General features: G+C 41.5%; 4 protein-coding genes and 1 long non-coding RNA gene across 8 annotated transcripts in view; 2 read left to right on the forward strand and 3 right to left on the reverse strand.

Moving 5' to 3' along the window:
- Positions 1-7520, reverse strand: part of LOC6498870 (ATPase H(+)-transporting accessory protein 2) — a 20722-nt gene extending 13202 nt beyond the window's left edge. Inside the window, exons 1-2 of one of the 2 annotated variants that reach the window (XM_014910312.3) lie at positions 7362-7503; positions 6105-7146 (exon numbers count right to left, since the gene is read on the reverse strand). In XM_014910312.3, coding sequence (XP_014765798.1) covers positions 6859-7143 — 285 coding nt within the window. In that variant the 5' untranslated portion in view covers positions 7144-7146; positions 7362-7503 and the 3' untranslated portion in view covers positions 6105-6858. Of the gene's footprint in view, positions 1-6104; positions 7147-7361 lie in introns of those variants that run through there. The other variant, XM_044714018.1, reaches the window with a different exon arrangement.
- Positions 1-20508, forward strand: part of LOC6501691 — a 21515-nt gene extending 1007 nt beyond the window's left edge. Inside the window, exons 2-7 of one of the 2 annotated variants that reach the window (XM_014911680.3) lie at positions 1227-1710; positions 18181-18704; positions 18936-19299; positions 19603-19829; positions 19882-19987; positions 20053-20508. In XM_014911680.3, coding sequence (XP_014767166.1) covers positions 1500-1710; positions 18181-18704; positions 18936-19299; positions 19603-19829; positions 19882-19987; positions 20053-20171 — 1551 coding nt within the window. In that variant the 5' untranslated portion in view covers positions 1227-1499 and the 3' untranslated portion in view covers positions 20172-20508. Of the gene's footprint in view, positions 1-1226; positions 1711-17324; positions 17910-18180; positions 18705-18935; positions 19300-19602; positions 19830-19881; positions 19988-20052 lie in introns of those variants that run through there. The other variant, XM_014911679.3, reaches the window with a different exon arrangement.
- LOC6501690 lies at positions 9376-11699 on the forward strand. Its single transcript, XM_001955735.4, has 2 exons — positions 9376-9469; positions 9528-11699. Exon 2 carries the CDS (start codon positions 9533-9535, stop codon positions 10850-10852), a length of 1320 nt encoding a protein of 439 aa, XP_001955771.1. The 5' UTR covers positions 9376-9469; positions 9528-9532; the 3' UTR covers positions 10853-11699.
- On the reverse strand, positions 12270-13193 carry LOC116656583. The gene is made up of 2 exons (XR_004311545.2): positions 12499-13193; positions 12270-12441 (listed from the first exon to the last, which is right to left on the reverse strand). It is a non-coding gene; the product is annotated as an uncharacterized LOC116656583 (long non-coding RNA).
- On the reverse strand, positions 16148-17306 carry LOC6498868 (surfeit locus protein 4 homolog). 2 transcript variants are annotated; one of them, XM_001955736.4, is made up of 2 exons: positions 16871-17304; positions 16148-16802 (listed from the first exon to the last, which is right to left on the reverse strand). In XM_001955736.4, the coding sequence occupies exons 1-2, from the start codon at positions 17177-17179 to the stop codon at positions 16299-16301; spliced, it is 813 nt and encodes a 270-aa protein (XP_001955772.1). In that variant the 5' UTR covers positions 17180-17304; the 3' UTR covers positions 16148-16298. The 2 variants fall into 2 exon arrangements, with proteins under 2 accessions (XP_001955772.1, XP_014765797.1); XM_014910311.3 differs by having other exon boundaries at positions 16672-16786; positions 16871-17306.
- Positions 20509-21240: the final 732 nt, after the last annotated feature.

The raw sequence follows: 21240 nt of genomic DNA on the forward strand, positions 1-21240 counted from the left end.
ATCAATAAAGGTGTTGAAACAGGTGGAAGAACTTGGCCAAGATATTGAATGGCAGTTCTAAAAAAGAATCTTTCAACAAAAGCAAAAAGGATTTCATGCTTGGCAACGTCAAGTAATTCAACAAAAATATCATATATCCTGTCAGGAAAAACGTTGATTAATTGAGAGGAATTCGGCAGAAGTAAAGTATCAGAAACTGTCGGCAATTTTACGGAGAATTTAGTTGTCGTGGGCGTGAAAAAATGTTATCAGAAATATTGAAAAATGAGAACTGTTTTCAAATAAAAAAGAAAAAAATCGGAATCATACAATTTTAAATATGTCACTAGCTTGAGTTTATACAAATTTAAGACTTAGTAGTTTCTATAAAAAATATCAAAAATAAAACTAAACAAGTTCAATAGTTAATTACAGTTTCGATTTAGGCACCTAATTAGTCTTCTTCCAAAGTTAGCTCCGACTGTGTCTGTGAGTAATTTAAGAAAATCCAGCAGGCTAATGGACCGAGCTTCTCCCTCACAAAATAAATATCAATTTGCAGCTTAGCTTCCCTAATTACGCACCAGTCCACACCAGCAGACATCCTTCTAATCGCCCCAGATTAGAGTGCAATAATGCATTTGGTTTTCTATATTTTTTTTGTTGCTGGCTTTTGGGGGACTTCGATTTGGGGACTGCCAGCTTAGAGCCGCATAAATCGAACGGCTGGCATTCATTTGGGCCATGCCAATAGTCGCTTCGACCTATTGGCCAACAAAAAAATAACGAGCCAAAGCGCCCCATCCGGCAGCCATTAAAAATTTGCCAAACTCAGCAAGGCAGTCAGCAGAAGTAGTGGAAGTCGAGCTAATGGAGAGTGGAAAAGCAGAAGAAATGGTGGAGGCTATGGTGGCTTCCGGGGGCTATGGGGGATATGGAGGCTATGCAATTCATTAATTTATTGACTTACAATCAAGCCAGCCAAAAACTTATGCCCAGAGGCAGAGCCAGATAAATATCCATTTATCACATAAATAGGATGCTAAGAGCAGCGAATCCTTGGTCGTTGGTAGTTGGTGGTTGTAGTTCGGTTATCCTCGGACCAAAGTTATATTTCCGCCTTTCTCTAGCCCGGCTGGCTGTTGCGGTTGGCTTTACCAAATAAAGCACCAAATAAGTTAAAACATACGTTCTCCGGGCTGTGGTTTGACTTTGTGAAATAAAAGCTAAAAATCCCGGACTCCCAGACTAGCGGCAACAGCAAAGAAAGACAGTCACGTTCGTGTGCCCCACTTCCAGGGGTATGCAAATTTAGCCAGGACGACTTCATAAAAGCAATGCAAATAATTAAATAAAAGAACATAGAACTGAGGACCGAGAACCGAGAACATAGAACACGAAACAGCAAATATCAGTCATACAAAATGACATGCCACTTGAGCTGGCGGAACTTGGATTAACTAGCTGCGCGAGCAATACGTTGCAGAAGCAAAAGTAATTCCCAAGCCCGGGAGGAGACTATGGCAAGGTGCGATATCCGACAGATTCCCACACCCAATAAAATGTCCTGGAGGGGGCGGGTACTGGAGCGCGGACAAGGACGAGGAAAGGCCCGAAGACGCAAAGGAGCAGTCGGGGGCATTGGTGGAGGAATCCTTGCCGGCAGGGCGGGCACTGCCAGCATACTGTTGGCATTTCTGGCAGCTGTCAGCTTTCGAGGCATGCGAGCGCGTAAGTGTAAACTTCTTTTACTTTGGTTGAAACGAGTATCCGGTATGCGATTCCGCACTCGAATTTCGCCTTGAATTCACAAATTTCATAATTCAGGCTAATTAATATACTACAATTCTACCAAATATTAGATTACATTTTACACGATGACATTATTTTGATTATTTTCCCTATACTTATTCATATGGCTTGTTTTAATATAATACATTTTAAATATTTAATTCCAAAATATAAGGAACACAAACATTTTACAGTGGTTAGTATACAATTACCATATGTATTGAATATTTAATAATTATTTACATTCTTGTGTTGGATTTAAAATATCACTTCGAGTGATTTAATGAACAAACAAAAACATAAACAGATTATAAATTAAATGAGCAAAAACCATGGTTCACTTATAATTTACTATAGTATTATTCATACCACTTGTAAATAGCAAAGTCCGGTTAACCCTTTTACGAATCCCTAGCGGTGTTTCAATGGCCAACTGACCGCCGTAAGCCGGAAAAGTCAGCCAATAGCGTAACCAACTGCCCTGGCAATCTTTTGATCCCCTTGGCAAACAAGTGCAGAGGAAAATCGCTTCCAGGAACGCCCTGGAGACCTTGCGTTTACCATACCCCGCTGCGAGTCTTACATATCCTGAATCCTGTATGCTCTGTGTGTGTGAGCTGCTGTATCCTGAATCCCAGCTCCCCTGTCCAACTTTTTTTGGCTACGTGTTGTTCTGCTGCTGTTCGGCGCTAAGCTTTTGTTTTTACATGCATAGTTAATTCAATTTCGCACATTTTTTTGTTGTGCAAGTGCCGAGTGAAGCGTTTGCCAAATTTAATTTACATGATGAGATTTGCTTGGCTGCATTGTCGTTGGCAACTCGTTGGCACGATTTTTATAAGCTTGTCGAGTTAATTTAATCGTGGCACTGCAAAATTTTCATTTAGTCGAGCATAAAGACTCTCACACACGGCGCAAAGACTCCGACACCCGCCTCGGGCCAAGTATGTTACATATGACATTCGGGCACCTGTCACACGAAAATGTTGGCATTTCAGAATGCCAAAAACTCATTACGCATACGCAGCTCCAACCCAGCTTGATATTTGCCTTCGCTCATGGAGTAGTTTATGAAAATGCTTGGCATATTTCCTAGCTCAGCCTAATTGGAACGTGGTCCGGGCAACCGACTTTTGTTTCTGAAACTCGACTTGATTAAATTTCTTTCGTAAGTGCTCGGTTGTGAAAGGTGGAAGAAAGATGGTATGCCTGTTCAACAGGTCGGATGCATGATGTGATTTTTCTCCTCCTTCGAGGTTCCAATCAATTCGAGCCTCGTCTACATATTGCTTTCATGGAGTTGCCTAATTGATAGTTGAAGGTATTGTCTGATTTTTCCCCGTAAAGCTTGAGATATTTTGAGCAATCCTCCAAGCGAGGATTGAATAAATTAATAGAAGCCCGTTTATCATTCTCCCATTTCCCAAGAAATAAACTTTTGTTCGGCCCCTGGTCCTGAGACTTGAATTCATTTCGCTTTCATGCTAATCCTCCAGATATGTTTTGAGGCTCTTATTTATTTATGTGCTGTACCAGCTCTTGTGCAAATATTTGTCGACGAAACTTTGTCTTGCGGCTCTTTAAAGCCACTTAAAGTTCATTTGCAGCTCTTGCGGCTGAATAATTGCGAAATAATATTTATCATCTTGTTTTCTTGCTAATCTCTCGCCTGCTGCCGTCAGATCTAATCAATCTCAGTTGAACTGCCGGCAGTGCCAAGGCAATATCATTAACAACACGAGACCCCTACCACTCGCCGCACTCCGAACTCATATGTGATATAATTAAATTGGGCACCAGCAAAAACGCGTAAAACCACAGACAGACTCGACAAAACAATGGCACCCAGTTCCATGCCAAATAAGAAGACACTCAAATAACACTTAAGCCATCAATCAGCGCCCTGGCCAAGGTCACAGCCAGGACCACGCCCAATGTCCATCTGCAGTCCGGCTTCGTTAATTACGCCAGGACAATGGACCGCATACAAAACAGAAACGGAACGGAACAGGAGTCAATTCCGTTGAAGGACCAAAGGGATTCAAGCGACTGGAGGACTGAAGGACTGAAGGACCGAAGGACACTCAACTATGTTTTATATAAGAGATACAAGTATTTACCATAGAATGGCTCCCAAGACAAATGGCGGTCAAATGTCACGTTTAATTTATTTATGGCCAAAACACATAAATGTTGAAGCAGCTACAAAAAGTCGGCAAAAACCAAAAGTGAGGGCGGTGGGCGTGGTTGCAGGGCACGAGGGCAGTGCTTTAATTAAATAACTGCTCTAAGTGGAGCCAAAGAGTTGGCGTCGCTAATACAGCCATTAGCCCAATTCGTTGAGAGGCCATAAATTTGCAGTTCCAGCTCAGGAATCGCCAAATAATTCCCGAGCCCTGTACTCTATTACCCTGAATAAATTTCCACTTACTCAATTCGCAAGGAAGCCGATTCTTGAGACTAATAAATGACTAACAGACGTAATTAATTAACTTCGGATTGTCCTAATATCCCATCAAGATTCTCATATGCAGGCAATATGTCTATTTATGGCGTAAAAATTGATTGCGATTGTAAGAATTATAATAAATCAATCACATATCTTAATGAGTCTCTAAAGAGGAAGATGTTAAAACTTATATTTAAACATACTTAGACATGTGCCACTTATGTATGGACACGTTTTGGTACTGTCTAATTAATTCCCGTGTTTATTTTGTCAATAAATAGAGCTCTTGGCCAAGTGGTGTAACTATTTGTCCCTTAATGGACACACACGCGGTTGTTTGGGCCACGTTTTCACATCAGAGCCGTAATGAGCAACCAGCATCCTCACAAAGACCTAACTCCAACGCCTTACCGCCCCCCGATGGTTATGTATTTGTTTATTCACGTGTGTAAATTATGGACAATAACAACAACAGCAGTCACATCAATGCGAAAGACAACAATCGTCAATTAGGCGGCACGAAACCAAAAGCAAAAGCCCAAGCTGGAGGCTGGAGCCTGAAAGGAGGCAAAAATTGTGGCAGGGAGATGGGAGAGAGCTTTAAATCGAAGCCAGTCGAGTGCTAAATGGGCGAGTCTACCTACCACGCCTACCGCGCACCTCCCATTCTAGGCCCACTTTAACGCCCCACCGCCCACTGCCACTTTCCCACGCGCCCGCACTTAAGCCGTGTAATTGCTGTGTGCGAGAGCAAAATGCCGCAAAAAGTCGAAGTCGGCACACTGTCGTCGAATTGAGCGATACGACGCGTCGCCATTTGCACAACAAAGAACAAAAAAATAAGTCAGGATTCAGCAAACAAAAGGATCAATATGCGACAATCGAATGCCCTCGGGAATGCCCAGGGGATTTAATTAATTTTTAACCTGCTGCGTTGGCAACCTACTGTGATATTAAAGAGCTTTATTAATTAAAAGGACCTTGATGTTTCATTAACTGTTCTGTTTCTGTAACTATAAAACTCAATTGTGGTGAAAATAAAATTCCTCTTTCTGACCTGTCATAACTGGTCAGAAATGTATTAATTTATACAACAATGATTTTCTTAAAACTCAATAGCATAGTATAATTTTTAAAAAGGTTTTGGGCAAATATTAAATCCTTAACATTGTATTTAGACACTATTACGATATATGGTAGTATAAAATATAGGTGATACATACGTATCTATACATGTGATTTGATATAAATTATCAATAAATAAATGCCCAGCCAGCTTTACCTTTAATTTCTTGACCATTTTCACCAAAAACCTAACATTACTGGGAGTGTAATAAATGGTCCCGACATTTATTTTGATCCACTATGGCTTGGCAGCATATTTACCGGCCCACTGACTAATCAGTATACTGTCATCAATCCATCAAGGGCCTCAACCCTTGTCAGGAATCGTGAGTTGTCTGGAATGCCAAGATCGTGGTCGAATCGATGTGACCACACGGTCCTAAAGGGTAACGATAACAAAACGTGCAACCATTGATAAAATGTGCGACGGCTGGTGATGTAGGTCGGGTATGTGGATGCCCCATCAGGAGGTGGGTTTCGGTGGGGCAAATGCAGGATCTGGAATTTATGATTCCATTTTTACTTTTCTTCTCCGTTTTTCCAAACAGCCTTCGGGCCATGTGAGAAGAATCTTTTGGGAAATGCCAACTGTGCGGTGCAAGGGGAAATGCAAATGGCTGCGGCTTGTGAATTTCTCTCGCAACAATGAAAAATGTTTTAACGTGGCCGGAACCTGGCGGAGCTGGGCGTCATTGGCCTAAGCCGTTCCTTAAACGCCCTGTCTGATGTCCTGAACAAAACATATGTACACTTTTAAAAACTGTTTTAATAATTTTTTTATTTTATGTTACTAAAATGAATATGTTGAGTCGGAATTTAAATAATAGTACCAATTTATTCTATAGGAATACTATTATTCTGCAAGCTCTGGTGACATTCTTTCAGTGCAACTTACTCCTTTCATCCTTTGGATGTGTGGCCATTACCATTTGAGCTGTTCGATTATGCATGTATGGAGTTTGCCGTGTTGATGGAGGAGTCCTTCTGAGAAAGGGGAATCTAATATTCACAGAATGCTGTGAGCCAATACATACACGACAATCTATGCCCTCTAATTAATCCGCTTAAACATGCGAAAAGCATGCATGTAGTACGATTTCTGGCCGAATGCTTCTGGCATGGCTATTTCCTTTCGGCTTAATTTCACGACATAAATACTGATTCCTAGCAACCACCGACGCCAAAGGCCAAAGGGCTGGAATCTCGCATGGACTCACTTTTTGTGTGGCCACATCATGGCCGGACGGACCGGCGTTTCATTTTTCAGCTGTCAGACTACCCACAAAGCCAGTGACACTTTCTGGACTCCCTCGCCGGAAGAAGGGGTTATCTGGTGGCGCCTTGGGCGTGAATACATTCATGGAAATTAAAATGACATTAGGTCAGGCGGGCGTAAAAAGCCAAAGCTTTTTTTGGCTTCACTCTTTTTCATTTCATAAAGAAATTGGGAACAGAATTCTGTTTTATCTTTAACGAACACTGGCTCCGGGGCAGCAATGAGAAACGTTTAAGCTTTATAATAAATCAAAGGAGATAAACTGCGGAGATTGGCTGCGGCTTGTGAATTTCTCTTGTGAGGTGGTCACGTGACCAGTGCCCTTAACGTGGACCACGATGACGCCCTTGGCCATATTGAAGGGATCGTTGATGGTCACGCCGTTCCAGTTTGAGTCACCAATCACGGAGTTGCCCATGCACGCATATAGAACATCGCCCAGGTAGTAGCTCTCCAAGGCATCGTTGCCCTTGAAGCTGATCGCCTTGGGGCTGTTCAGGACCGTGAAACTCGCCCGCAGCATGAACTGCGGATGGAAAAAGGAGAAGAATAAGGATTTATGTGTTTCTGCAAATAGCTTATCATATAGGGAGCTATCCGTCCTTATATTCTGCGCATGCAGAATCTTCGGAGAAGTCACCACCCCCATCAAAAGTATTTTCATTCGAATTTTCCACTTTTTTCTTGCTTTCCGAAACTTCAAAGAACGGAAAGACACTTTCGTTTATTAGATTTACTTACTGGCTGCAATGAACAGCGAAAAAACGACGCAACTCCGCAACATTTTCAGTTTTCCGCTGGACTTTTAATCATATGACGAACGACTGCAAAGAAAAACCCTTTACTCCTCCCCGACTTCTCCCTGGCTATCATGTGATGAGCAGGGTTGCCACTATCCACAAATATGGTTGCCACGATGCAAAAATGAAAATCGTAAGATGGAAATGAAGCTCCAGAAAATCGTAACGATTGAAATGAAGCTCCAGAAAATCGTAACGCTGCAAAAATGAAGCTCTAGAAAATCGTAACGAGAATATTACGTATTCCGTAATATTTTGCCGCGCAGAAATGTAAAAATGAACATTTAAAATTTTGAAATAATATGAATTAAAAAATACTTTGAAAAACAATTTTTTTTTATTTTAATAATTTAATATTCTAATTTAAATAATTAAATAATAACTTAATAATAATAAAAATAATAAAAATAATAAAAATAATATAAAATAATAAAAATATGAATTTTATTAAAAACAATTTAAAATTCCACCGCTCCTTATTATATCAGTCTAATCTGTAAAAAACAAATTGCATATTAATAAAAATTTAATTATTTATATGTTTCTTTAACTTACCAAAAATTCCGTCGAGGATCTCCTCAGAAGCACCATACAACTGCTCCGCCGTATCCTCCACGGCCCTCTCTTCATTTTTTTTCATTCGCCAACGCTGCCGCAATTCGGCCATCTCGCCAACAGCCACATAAAATGTATTGTTGCCCTTACATCGAAATTTTCGGTGCTGCCCAAGATTGGGCAGCGCTTTGATGAAAGGGCAGTATTGGCAGCCGTAAATTTTCGGAATTTTTGCGCACATTGCAAAGTGGGCCGAAAACTTTCGTTTTGTGCCACACTCCTCAAAGCATATAGGGCATTGGAGATATGCGTTCTTCCATTCCTTGCCTGTCGCGTCCACGTGGGTCACCTCCTTCCACTGATGCTCCACAAACGTGCGGTAAATTCTGGGTTTTTTGATTGGTGGCGCCAACACCGGCTCCGGCGCTGACAGTACCGGCTCCGGCGCTGCCAACACCGGCTCCGGCGCTGACAGCTCCGGCTCCGGCGCTGCCACCACTGGCCGCCTTCGGTGGGCCACAATCACCCGCCGTTGAGGGGCTACCCGCTGAATTATTGTTTTTTTGATAATCATTTTCTGAAATTTTAGAAATTAAAATATAATAATTAATAAAACAAGAAAGGAAAGCTAACTTTAGGCGGAGCCGAAGTTTATATACCCTTGCAGTTCAGTCGCAGTCCGCTAGGTGGCGCCACGCATCTTATATTATAGCGGATCGTTTATAGTTCGGCCGATCCTTATGAAATTTGGCAGATCGGATTGTTTTTCCCAAAATAGAATCTGTACCAAGTCCCAACCCTCTAATTAAAAAACACCAAAGTTATGCCAATTCCGATCGTTCTATGGCAGCTATAGGATATAGTCGGCCGATCCTTATGAAATTTTGTACACAAGATATTTTGGTCAAATATAACATGTGTGGAAAGTCCGATCGTTCTATGACAGATATAGGATATAGTCGGCGATCCTTATGAAAATATGTACACAAGATATTTTGGTCAAACTTAACATGTGTGGAAAGTCTCAACTCTCTAACTTAAAAAACACTAAAGTTATGGCATTTCCGATCAAACAGTTATATGGCAGTTATAGGATATAGTCGACCGATCCCGGCCGTTCCGACTTATATACTACTTATTTTTTTCACTTACCATATTTTTAACTTTTCCATAATTTTTAAACATCTTGAATTAATCTCGTGGACCGTCAAATTAAGATTCGGTGTGGAAATGCAATTTCATTTCCATCCGTTTCCATGTGCATTTCGAACGAGCTTTCTAACGGGATCGAAGGAACTCAAGCTCATGCAGCCAAAGGAGCAACCAGGGATGCAGATTATTTGCATTAAGCCTTTATCGAAAGATGATGCAACCCTGATTTCATAGAACTTTACAATACTGTCCTTGGGAAGCTTGTGGATCCTATTATTTTCTGCTTCTGAGTGACAGCTTGTTTAAATCGGAACTGCGATCTTTTTTATAGATCTCCATCAAGTAAAAAACAATTAGTATTATATTAATTGACTAAATAAAGAGTTATCCGATTTCCCAGATATCATGGCACACAATCCACTACTTCTCGGAATTCCAAGAGTCCCAGTGAAAGTAAATGAAAGACCTCCAACTATCCAGGAATTGTACAGGACCCTAAGGATATGCCTACAATATGTGGAGGATGGTTGCAACATTTTCAGCCGTCTGATCTCCGCCCTCGAGGCCATCAACTTTTCATCTTTTCTGCGCGACAACCGCCTGAACGAACCGGAGATGCGCCGCCTGCTCCCGATGCTAGGTCAGCGACTGACCAGTCTGCGTATTCAGTTGGCTGACATTAGTACGCTCTTCAACGCCTGTCGGACTTTCAGGGTTCGCTGCCTGGGCGGAGTAAAGAATTGCATTATCTTGTCGGGACGAGAGGGGCAAAATAAGTTCGCCATCCTAATGCTTGGCAGGCTGATTCCCAATGTACAGATGCTTCACATCTTCGCACCCATCGATAGTCGCTTCCCAATGCTGCGACACCTTCGGACCGTTTATGTGGGTGGAAAGATAAGCCAAGAGGCTCTAGATGACCTGTTCACCTACTCGCCCATGCTGGAGAATTTCGTTTTGAGGGACGGTTACCCGGACATCAAAAAAATTGGCAGGTGCCGGCTTCTTAAGGAGACTATCTTGCCTCTACAACTGCGCTCAGCGCCGGCCATTTACCATCTGGAAAATCTCACCCACCTATCAATGGTGCGCCAGAAACTGTGGCCGGGAATGGACTGGCTGCCAACCGTGCTTGCCATCATCCATGCCAAGCGCCATCAGATTCAGCGCCTCACCTTTGACGGCTCCTGGCTGGTGCGCCCCCTGAATTTCGCGAGGCTCAAACTGAACGATTGCACCGCCCTGGATGAGGTGCGATTCAGCAACTGCAAGCTCAAGGATGTCACCGTGCCGCCGTTGCCCCTCTGCTGCAAGAATATAGCTTTTCGCCGCTGCACCCTGGGCAAGTTGAATTCTTTTCTGAGGTTCCATCCCTTAGTACGCGAGATCCAAATTATCAACAGCCAGCTCCAGTGGGATGTTCCTGTCCTGAACCGCCTTCTTGCCTTACGGAAGTTCCAACCGGTTCAGGAACCACTCCTAATTACTTTTTGCCAGTCTACGAAGCTGCGATCGGAGTACACGAAGTGGAGAAGGGAGGACATGGACGCAGCCAAGCCGTTTCTGCAAGTGAAGGAGATTGATCCCCACCATGTGAAACCCTGGAAGATCCAGGCCGGCATGATCTCCATGACTTTTGGCAGGCCCGTAAATTATGCTCCCGAAATTCGACCGTTAGGGGAGGATGATCCTACTGCTGCCGATGTACTCCTAGACCTGCGATGAGATTTTTTACAGTTTTGTTTTCTTTTCATGCTTTTTTTTTTAATATATTTTTTTTATATGATTCTTATATTTTTCTAAAATCTTTTTAACACATTTTTTTGTCATTTTTTTTCATTACTAAAGATTTGTCTACCCTCTACTAAAATTAAACGAGAGGCTTAAAAATTTGTTGAAAATAATAAGGAAAATTTCAAAATAAATAGAAACACATAAATTATTAAATACAAGAACCATGCTCTCCCTACACCTTGCCTCGACAGATGCTCCCATTCACTTCAAGAGGCTCCCAACATACATATAAACGAAATCAAGTCTAACCCTGAAAAGCTTTTGGCATCTGTTCCTTAATTTAGGATCGCCATTTTTCCAGTTGGGTAAATTTCTGTTTATCAGAGAGCACATAAATAACGAAAAAGTTGCCAAAAACAACAAATGGAAATGAAATTTATGTGTACCGCATGTAATTAATAATAAAAGAAATCGCGCAAACAAATTAAATGGTTCAGTGTGTGTTTAACTTGCCTGTTAGCTTGTCCAGAACGGCGCTTAATTAGGCCAACTTCGACCACCCACTCATATGGCCGCCATACGTCCTCATGGCGCTCATGCCAAACCGTTTTCCCCGAACTTTATGTTTGAGGCAACTTAATGGGGTCCAGGACGGCCAGCACAGCTCTGACTAATCGGGTTAACCCAATCCCAAAAGCAATGCTAAACAGGTGTAATTGGGTGTTACCTATGCTGGCCAGGGAATAGGGAGAGGCGGCAGGTGGAAAAGCGATGGCAGAAAGCAAAGATCGTAAATTCAGTTACTGGGGACTGAGTGGCAGGAGGGATTAACTACAAGGGTCTTTAAGAAAAAATTTCTGTTATTTTGTTGAAAATTTTTATTAACTTTCACACAATTTGAAAAATATGTTTAATTCTACTAAATTTGTTAATTTAATTTGATTTAATGTCACAACTTTTTCAACCTGAACTATAGTATAAAAATGGGAATTTTTATAGAAAAATTTATAATTAAATTAAACAAAATTGTATTAAACGCTCAAACATAATCCCTGCAATTTTAAGCCCTGAACATTCGGTTTTAATTCCTACAATGTCGGAATGGTTGTTCAGTTTCCAAACGATATAATCCATGCATCATCTCATGGCGGCAGTCCGATTAGAGCCGAACCCCCTCGGACTGGGGGTTTGGCCTTTTTCAACTTTGCACTCGAATGAATACGAAATTCACGCGAAATTCCATGACAGTACCCACGACAAAGATAAAGTTTCAGCCGTGCCGTCCCATGCCGAAAATCCCCCGACTTGAATTATTATGTTATTGTGCTGCCTTCGGGTTGGGTTGGGGATCGGGGATGTGTCCCTGCTCCATGGATGCCCAAACTTTGCGCCAATCATTGCTCAACCATTTGAGTAGAAATTTTAAATTTATTGCGCTGCCAATGCGACAGCAAACAATAGCATTAACAAAGTAATAATTCAAGACTTTAAATGATTTCAATTATAGCATTTGCCCAAATGTTTGACGAGTGCCGGAAGGGAGGTGTGACCGGGGCAGCCGCCGCAGGCTCTGGCCATGGCTGAAACCCAAAACCAAAATCAGTTTATGTGGTTAAATGAACAGTTACACTAATTACCGCACAACAAAACTATTGTAGCTCTCGTGTGGTCGTTGTTGTTCTTCCAGTTTGTTTGTTGTGCTAGTTGTTGTTAGTTGTTTCTGGTTTTTGCTTTTATAAACTTTGTGTGCAAATAGTTTTTAATTACACAGATATGGTGGCAGCATATTAAACAATAGCATATCTAACGAGGAACACAACTTTAAAGTAATTGTAATCCCATGGTAGGAGCCATGAAAGCCTTGCTGCTCAGCAGAGGATTAATTTTTGCAAAAGTGGAACTTTACAATGAAAATCACTCGAATGCTACATAAGAATATGTTTTGGACAACATGAATACGAATTTTGAAATTATGTGGTGTAAGATGATAAGATAAGAACAAAATATTTTTTATATTTTTTCTCAAATTTGTATTGGTGTCCATCAATATGTGGAATATGCATTGAAATCGAAAAGGTCTCCCAGCGAAGGTTGTATCTTTGCCAATATTTATCCGATTCTTGAACAGTATACCTTAAACGATTTGTAGATCGTTTCTACCAAAATCTACGCACTAAATATTTTTTAGATTTTTGATCAAATTTTCTGGGGCATCCCCTTCAAAATGTGGATAATGTATGAAAAGGACAATATGGCCCACCGCGAAGGCTGTAACTTTGCCAATACTTATCCGATTCTTGATCGGAATACATTAAACGAATTGTAGATCGTTTTTCTATCAACTTCCATCAAAATCTAGCAACAAAATATTTTTTAGATTTTTGACTACATTTTCTTGGCATCCCCTTTTAAAAGTGGATATTGCATGGGAGGCCAATATGGCCCCCAGCGAAGGCTGTATCTTTGCCAATATTTATCCGATTCTTGAACGGAATACCTTAAACGATTTGTAGATCGTTTCTCTATCAATTTCCATCAAAATCTAGGAACAAAATATTTTTTAGATTTTTAATCAAATTTTCTGGGGCATCCCCAGCAAAATGTGGATAATGTATGGAAAGGACAATATGGCCCACCGCGAGGGCTGTAACTTTGCCAATACTTATCCGATTCTTACGCGGAATACCTTAAACGATTTGTAGATCGTTTCTCTATCAATTTCCATCAAAATCTAGGAACAAAATATTTTTTAGATTTTTAATCAAATTTTCTGGGGCATCCCCTGCAAAATGTGGATAATGTATGGAAAGGACAATATGGCCCACCACGAGGGCTGTAACTTTTTTAATACTTATCCGATTCTTATGCGGAAAACCTTAAACGATTTGTAGATAGTTTCTCTATCAATTTCCATCAAAATCTAGGAACAAAATATTTTTTAGATTTTTAATCAAATTTTCTGGGGCATCCCCAGCAAAATGTGGATAATGTATGGAAAGGACAATATGGCCCACCGCGAGGGCTGTAACTTTGCCAATACTTATCCGATTCTTACGCGGAATACCTTAAACGATTTGTAGATCGTTTCTCTATCAATTTCCATCAAAATCTAGGAACAAAATATTTTTTAGATTTTTAATCAAATTTTCTGGGGCATCCCCAGCAAAATGTGGATAATGTATGGAAAGGACAATATGGCCCACCGCGAGGGCTGTAACTTTGCCAATACTTATCCGATTCTTACGCGGAATACCTTAAACGATTTGTAGATCGTTTCTCTATCAATTTCCATCAAAATCTAGGAACAAAATATTTTTTAGATTTTTAATCAAATTTTCTGGGGCATCCCCAGCAAAATGTGGATAATGTATGGAAAGGACAATATGGCCCACCGCGAGGGCTGTAACTTTGCCAATACTTATCCGATTCTTACGCGGAATACCTTAAACGATTTGTAGATCGTTTCTCTATCAATTTCCATCAAAATCTAGGAACAAAATATTTTTTAGATTTTTAATCAAATTTTCTGGGGCATCCCCTGCAAAATGTGGATAATGTATGGAAAGGACAATATGGCCCACCACGAGGGCTGTAACTTTTTTAATACTTATCCGATTCTTATGCGGAAAACCTTAAACGATTTGTAGATAGTTTCTCTATCAATTTCCATCAAAATCTAGGAACAAAATATTTTTTAGATTTTTAATCAAATTTTCTGGGGCATCCCCAGCAAAATGTGGATAATGTATGGAAAGGACAATATGGCCCACCGCGAGGGCTGTAACTTTGCCAATACTTATCCGATTCTTACGCGGAATACCTTAAACGATTTGTAGATCGTTTCTCTATCAATTTCCATCAAAATCTAGGAACAAAATATTTTTTAGATTTTTAATCAAATTTTCTGGGGCATCCCCTGCAAAATGTGGATAATGTATGGAAAGGACAATATGGCCCACCGCGAGGGCTGTAACTTTTTTAATACTAATCCGATTCTTATTCGGAAAACCTTAAACGATTTGTAAATCAATTCTCTATCCGATTCTTGAACGTAATTTTACATTTTTCATTAAAAGTGTCCCCTTCAAAGTGTGGAAAATGTATTGAGGAGAATATGGCTCCCAGAACAGGCAGGATCTTTGCCATTTATTTAAGTTAAGACCTACATTTAAGTTTATAACCATTTTTTTTTAAACGTATTTTTGTTAACTTTTTTCATGTGATTTAAACGTTTTTTTTAAGTTTTCAAGGGACCTGCAGGTTGAATATAAGACTGTGACAGTCCTACATGCAATAAATATCTAGTTTGTAGTTTTTACGAGAAGTGAGAACTATTTATCTTAAATCGGATTGCAACTACAGCCAAAAATGATTTATTCAGTCTTTTATTGTCCGGAACGTTGAAAGTTTAGGTAATTTAAAGTCTGTCAGAACAGCTACTTAGCAGCGAAGGAACTGCCCGCAGCAGTAAGGACCGTGGAGTATGGGAAACTATTTCTGAGAATTGTTCTCAAGCGAGAAATTTAATAAAAATGTAAACTTAAGCGGAAATTCTGCTGCTGAGCTGACCTCCTTCTCTGAACTTCCGTTCTCACTTTATGTTCTCCCTCTGTGTGAGCATTTGGCATAATATTATTTACATAATAAATACTTAGTTGTTATTTGTTGTGCTGCGCGTAAATTTGCCGCCTGAGGCGAGACAGCAGAACAGGCGGAAGGCGCCCCCAAAAGTAGGCACTTCCATAACTAGATGGGAGGAGTGGGCTGTGGGGTTGGACTAAGGCGATGGCAACGAGAAATTGGGGGCGGGGTGCATGTCCTTTGCCCACACTGAATGTATAATGTGGGCGGCATGATGACTCTGTACTTTCAGGCCCATCTGCGGGATTTTATGCTCTAATAAAATTGCAATGTGGCCGCGAGCTTAGAACTTGATTGGATCAGGATGAGAAACAGTGGCCAGCTCTCTCATTACGACCAGATACATTCAATGAGATACAGTAAATTATCTTAAAGTAAAGTTGTATTTATTACAAGCATCTAACTTTAAAACAAATACATGTCTCTAAATCCTTTTCCTAACTTAATTACAATTTCTCCCATAATATACAATATTTATTCAATAATTTTAATGGAATTCCACATTTATTATTTGTATTTTAAAGACCTTTGAAATTCGCAATAAAGCTGTAAAATTCTACGCTTATTTAAGGCTTACCCCAGCTTCCATTCCGAACGCAAAACCTACATATGGTATTTGCATTTAAATCCTGATACACATATTTCTTTCTAACATTTAGCGTTTTGGAATTTTTTAATTAGCTTTATCTTTGCTAGAAATTGTTTTAACAATATTTTCTGTTCACATAACTAAACCATATGGATTTTAAGTTTAGAAAACTTCGGCAGAGCCAACAGTCCAGTGAAGAACCTGCGACTACCACTGCTTTTTGTACCGCTCGAGGGAGACATCGCCGGGACCCAGGACGACGACCATAAGCAGGCCTCCCACCACGGACAGTGTGTGGAAGCAATTGTATTTGAGCAGATCCCTCGTGTCGCCATCGGCGAACCACCAGGTATTGGTGAACACATTCCACACAGTCAGTAACAGGGAGAGCCACAAAGCAGCCGAACGGGTGCGATATCCCATCACGACAAATGCCATTAGGATCAGGCCGAATGAATTCAGGATAATGGAGACGACGGTGAAGTATTGCTGGAACAGGGTCAGATACATGAGCGCCAACAGAATGCGGCCAGTGAGTTGCATCAGTTGCTGGGATCGCCGGTTAACCAGAAGAGGGAGACCGGCTCTTGCTGCATACATTCTGTAGCAGGAGGCCTCCTTGTTCTCCACATGCAGCAGCAGTAGTCCCCCCAGCAGCGCGAAAACCCTCAAAATCAGTTGGAGTTGCAACGGCACTGCATAAACATGGGCCTGGATCAGAGTTAATTGAAGTTGATGCGCCCTCTTGGGCGATGTGTGGCGGGCAAATGTGTGCTTACCTGCAGCAGGACGATGCCGGCCAGAAGGGTAACCGCAAAATTAATAAACAGATGCAGCCACACAAGCACACAGCCCACCAGCTGGCCCACCAGAAGAAACAAGGCAACAGCCACGGCCAGGTCGCCGGAACACTGTATTTGGTCCTGCAGGAAGTTAATCTGCACCATCCACTGAAAAAACATGCGCAAGGCGTCCTCGAAGAAAGTGGCTACAAGGCAGAAGCGGGCCACCACAGGCAGAGTGGGTCGACACCGGCGGATGACCTCCTCGCCCAGGTCCTCCGCCTGGCGTAGCCATCGGGTCACCATGTCTGGAGCTTGTGGCCAGGAGCAAAGTGATTTCTCTCTCCGGGCGTGTCAGTTGCGGCGGCAATAACAAACAGCGACTGCCACTCTGAGTAATCGTTCCGGTCTGTTCCGGGTCTGTGGCACATCTTGAAAAGATTGCTACGTTACAGCGGTGCTTTCCGGGCGCAGCTGTCGCTTTTAAATGGAAAATATTTCATTTCATATTTAATTTTCAGCTCAGAATACAAGGATACATTCCATGCTTCTTCCAAGAAACCATTTAAGTAAAATAACGTTTAAGACAAACAATTCTAAACAGTCGACAGAGAAAGTGCCCTCCATTTTCTATTCAATATCTCTCTATCCTGTATTTCGCTTAAAATCATACTTATTTTTTTATAATTCCACTTTGGTAATTACCACATGTATGCCAATAACAGATGGTCTGACAAATAATAATTCCCACAAAATTATCCTTCAGTTTGGGAGCAATCGCCAAAAACAAACTAAATCGCTGGAAACGAAATACAATCGAACCAAGCGCCCTAGGCCAATAAATTTGCATTTTCCATGATGAATTGCCATTTGCTATGGGAGCAATAAATATATGTATGTAGATGTTTTCTAAAATATTTCACAATTTGTCAATTAATTTGCAAAATTCTGCGGCTAATGTCCACCGTTTTGTGGGGGAGATAAATAAACTGTTTTTATGCAAACTAGTATGTCCTTTGATGGTGCCTGAAACCAAGTAAGAATGTAAAATCACTCAACAAAATTAATTATATTTTTTTTACTGTAATTATTATTTTTTTTATTTATAAAAAAACACTTACAACACTACTGAACAGGTCTGTTAATTTTGTCATGTAATATTCAAAATGGTACTACTCTGGATTATTTTGACAGCATTGACTATGTTTGTCATTTTTGCAAAGTCGAATATCATTGTTTCTGCAGAAAAATCCTCTTAAATTTCCCCCAACTGATGTCCTCCGTTTCATTCTTGACCTATTTTGCAGCGCTGGCCGCTTCTGCAGCACCGATGGTTGAAAACGCATCGCTAATTACGCCACCGACGACGAGGACAACCACAACGCCGCTGGCAACGGGATCACACAGTGTCCTGTTGATGGGTACTGGCACCAGTTTTCAACAGGGGGAGGAGACAACCATAATGGGGGAGTCCTGGAGTGAAAGACCCGATACGGCGACACTGACAAAGGGATTCTCGATTCCTACCTATTTACCACCTTTTCCGGACTTCATTCCCGCCGATTTGCCGCACCTGCAGCGGAACGCACCTGCCACTCCAAGTCCGGCGGATGCCAGTCCAAAGCAGACTAACGAGCAGCAATTCCAAACCCAATCGCCATCCCAGTCGCAGCCCAGATTACACGCCTACGACAGCGAACAAAAGGAGCTGCAGTTGCGGCGCGAAAAGGAGCTGGCCAAGGAGCGGGAACTGTTGCCACGGCGCCAACTCAGCCTGCCCCCGCTGAATGCCACCGTCCAAGCTGGCCAGCATGCCTATCTGCCCTGTAAGGTAAGCGAAGTCCTGGGCATGCGACAGGACAATGGAAAGCCATCCAGTTGTGTGACGTAATTGAAGCTTTCTATCCATCAGACACTGTAAACAATTTTGCAGCTCTATAGACTCTTTGATAGTCCTTTAGTGAAAAATTAGATCCTTTGATTCCAGTTTCTATTCAACCTAATGCTATGCCATTTTCTCCCAGTGCGTCTAATCATATCCCTTTCGTTATCGTTCCTGCAGCTCAACCAGCACTCGGGCAAGCCCCTCTCCTGGGTGCGTTTGCGGGATGAACATATCATTGCGGTGGATCACACAACCTTCATCAACGATGCTCGCTTCGCGTCCCTGCTCCAATCAGCGGCAACGGCAACATCGGCGACCACCGCAGTCGGAGCTCCACCTCCGAGTCCTCGCATCTCCTCAGATGCCTCTGCCCTGTTGAATAGCTCCAGGCAAGGTGTCCTGGCGGGGGAGCGAGGCAATGGCAGTAGCCTGAGCTGGACACTGCAAATCAAGTACGTGAAGCTGGACGACGCCGGATGGTACGAGTGCCAATTGGCAACTGAGCCCAAAATGAGCGCCAAGGTGCAACTGTTTGTGATAAGTAAGTGAAACTACAAATATCCGACAAATTGGCCAGGTCAAGGAGGTCCTTTATTAACCTTTTTTTTAATGCTTTCCCTTACTTTATTGATTTAATTAAAACTCTTGTATAAACATTGAAGCATGATACTTTAGTATCCTAGCAACAGAAATTAAATTAAACTCCTTACGATTAAAATTCAATAAATCCATTTGGTCTCACAATTAATTGGTCCCCTTTCCAGCTTATATTCAACCCAAAGTTAAATTTCAAACGGATTATCGGTTATGCAAATTATAATCCTTTATTTTCTTTATCAAAAAGCACCTCGTACCGAACTAATTGGGGATCGACAGCGCTTTGTAAAGGCTGGCAGCAAGGTGGAGATGCACTGCATCGTGCGTGGGACTCTGGAGGCGCCCAAGTACATATTCTGGTATCGGGGTGACCAACAGGTGACTGCCGAAAACGAGGCCAGCGCCTCCCAGAACGGATGGTATACGCAAATCGATAGAAATATCTTTGGAAGCACTGAGCACAACAGGAATACGGTGAGGCGATGCAGGTTCTAAAGAAATATTTCCATTACACCTGAGCTTGCAGATTGGTTCTCTGGTTATTCCCTTAGTGCGGAAAATACACTCCGGCAACTACACGTGCGAGCCGGAAAACAGTGCGGCCGTGTCCATGCAACTGCATGTCCTGAGCGGTAAGAACTATCCCCTAACTAACTTTAAATCCATTTTAATTTTTATTTTTTTTACTGAATTATAGGAGAATACTCTGCCTCGGCCATCAAGTCAGCAGCAGCCGGCCTCTATAGACTCGGACACGGATACAGGAGCCTCCACCAGTGGCTAATCTTCTTACTGGTGGCTTTGAACAAGACATGAGTGGTGATCTCAGGAAGCGTTTGAAGGAAATGACTAAAATCACAATCCGACGGGGTGTTTTGTCTAAGACATTAGTTTAATTTGTAGGTAAAAATAGCACACGAAACTCTCAGAACACAATGTCATTGATTATTCCGCTGACACTTTTTTAAAGTCTAAGCTCAACTTTCCGAATATTAATGAAGATTTTTATACAGATTCTAGACTTAATATGTTTTCCTTTTGTATAAGATTAGGTCTAGTGGAATAAGCATTAAGCTAAGCATCTGATTCCGAGTAACGAAAATTAATTTGTTATTTGCGTAAATAAAGCCTAAGGCGTCTTAAGTAATCTAGAGTATATTTTGGTTTGAAATTAATTCCAGACTCAGCATTAATGTAAATTTTTAATAGAACCTCCTCACATTTTCTCCTCTAATGTTTAAAGTGGACCTTAATCGATATAATTTTGAATTCCCTTTGAGTTTGTGGAAGATAAGACTGTATAGCCTTATAATGGTCCCCGAATTACTAACACCTTGGGTCATTAGCTTCATAATTTGCATTTGTTGTCGCAGAACCCCCTGCTATCCAGCTTAGAGAAATCAGATCCAGCGGCTCCAAGTTCCTGCCTAATGCTCTTAGCCATCGTAAAGTCCAACTCTAACTTCTTAACCCCAATCCGCAGTTATTTAAATAAAAGCGGCGGCCTCTCCCTCCCAGATCTCATCTCGTCGAGCAAATTATCAGTATATTTTAAAATGCAAATAAAGAAACCTGTCATATTTTGTGGAGGAGGATAGCCCAGACGTTAAGCCACTAAGGATCTGAATAAAAAAATGCGAAAAGCAGCAAGGAAAGGGAAAAACTACAATTGCTAACGCCTTTGTCCTAGCCATTGTTTCTCTCCGGCCAAGAGGCATTGTTTTATGGCCTGGCCAACTATAATTTTGTGCGATTTTTTGATTGCCCCCGCACTTTACGCTGCTCATTTATCAAGCCGAACCGTGGGCCATACAAACCGACGTGGCCAAGATGTGGTAAAAGTTTTATGGCCAAGTTTGAATTTCCTTTCGCATCTTGGCGGCAC

Source organism: Drosophila ananassae, chromosome 2L (assembly GCF_017639315.1).
Source record: "Drosophila ananassae strain 14024-0371.13 chromosome 2L, ASM1763931v2, whole genome shotgun sequence".
Taxonomy (NCBI): domain Eukaryota; kingdom Metazoa; phylum Arthropoda; class Insecta; order Diptera; family Drosophilidae; genus Drosophila; species Drosophila ananassae.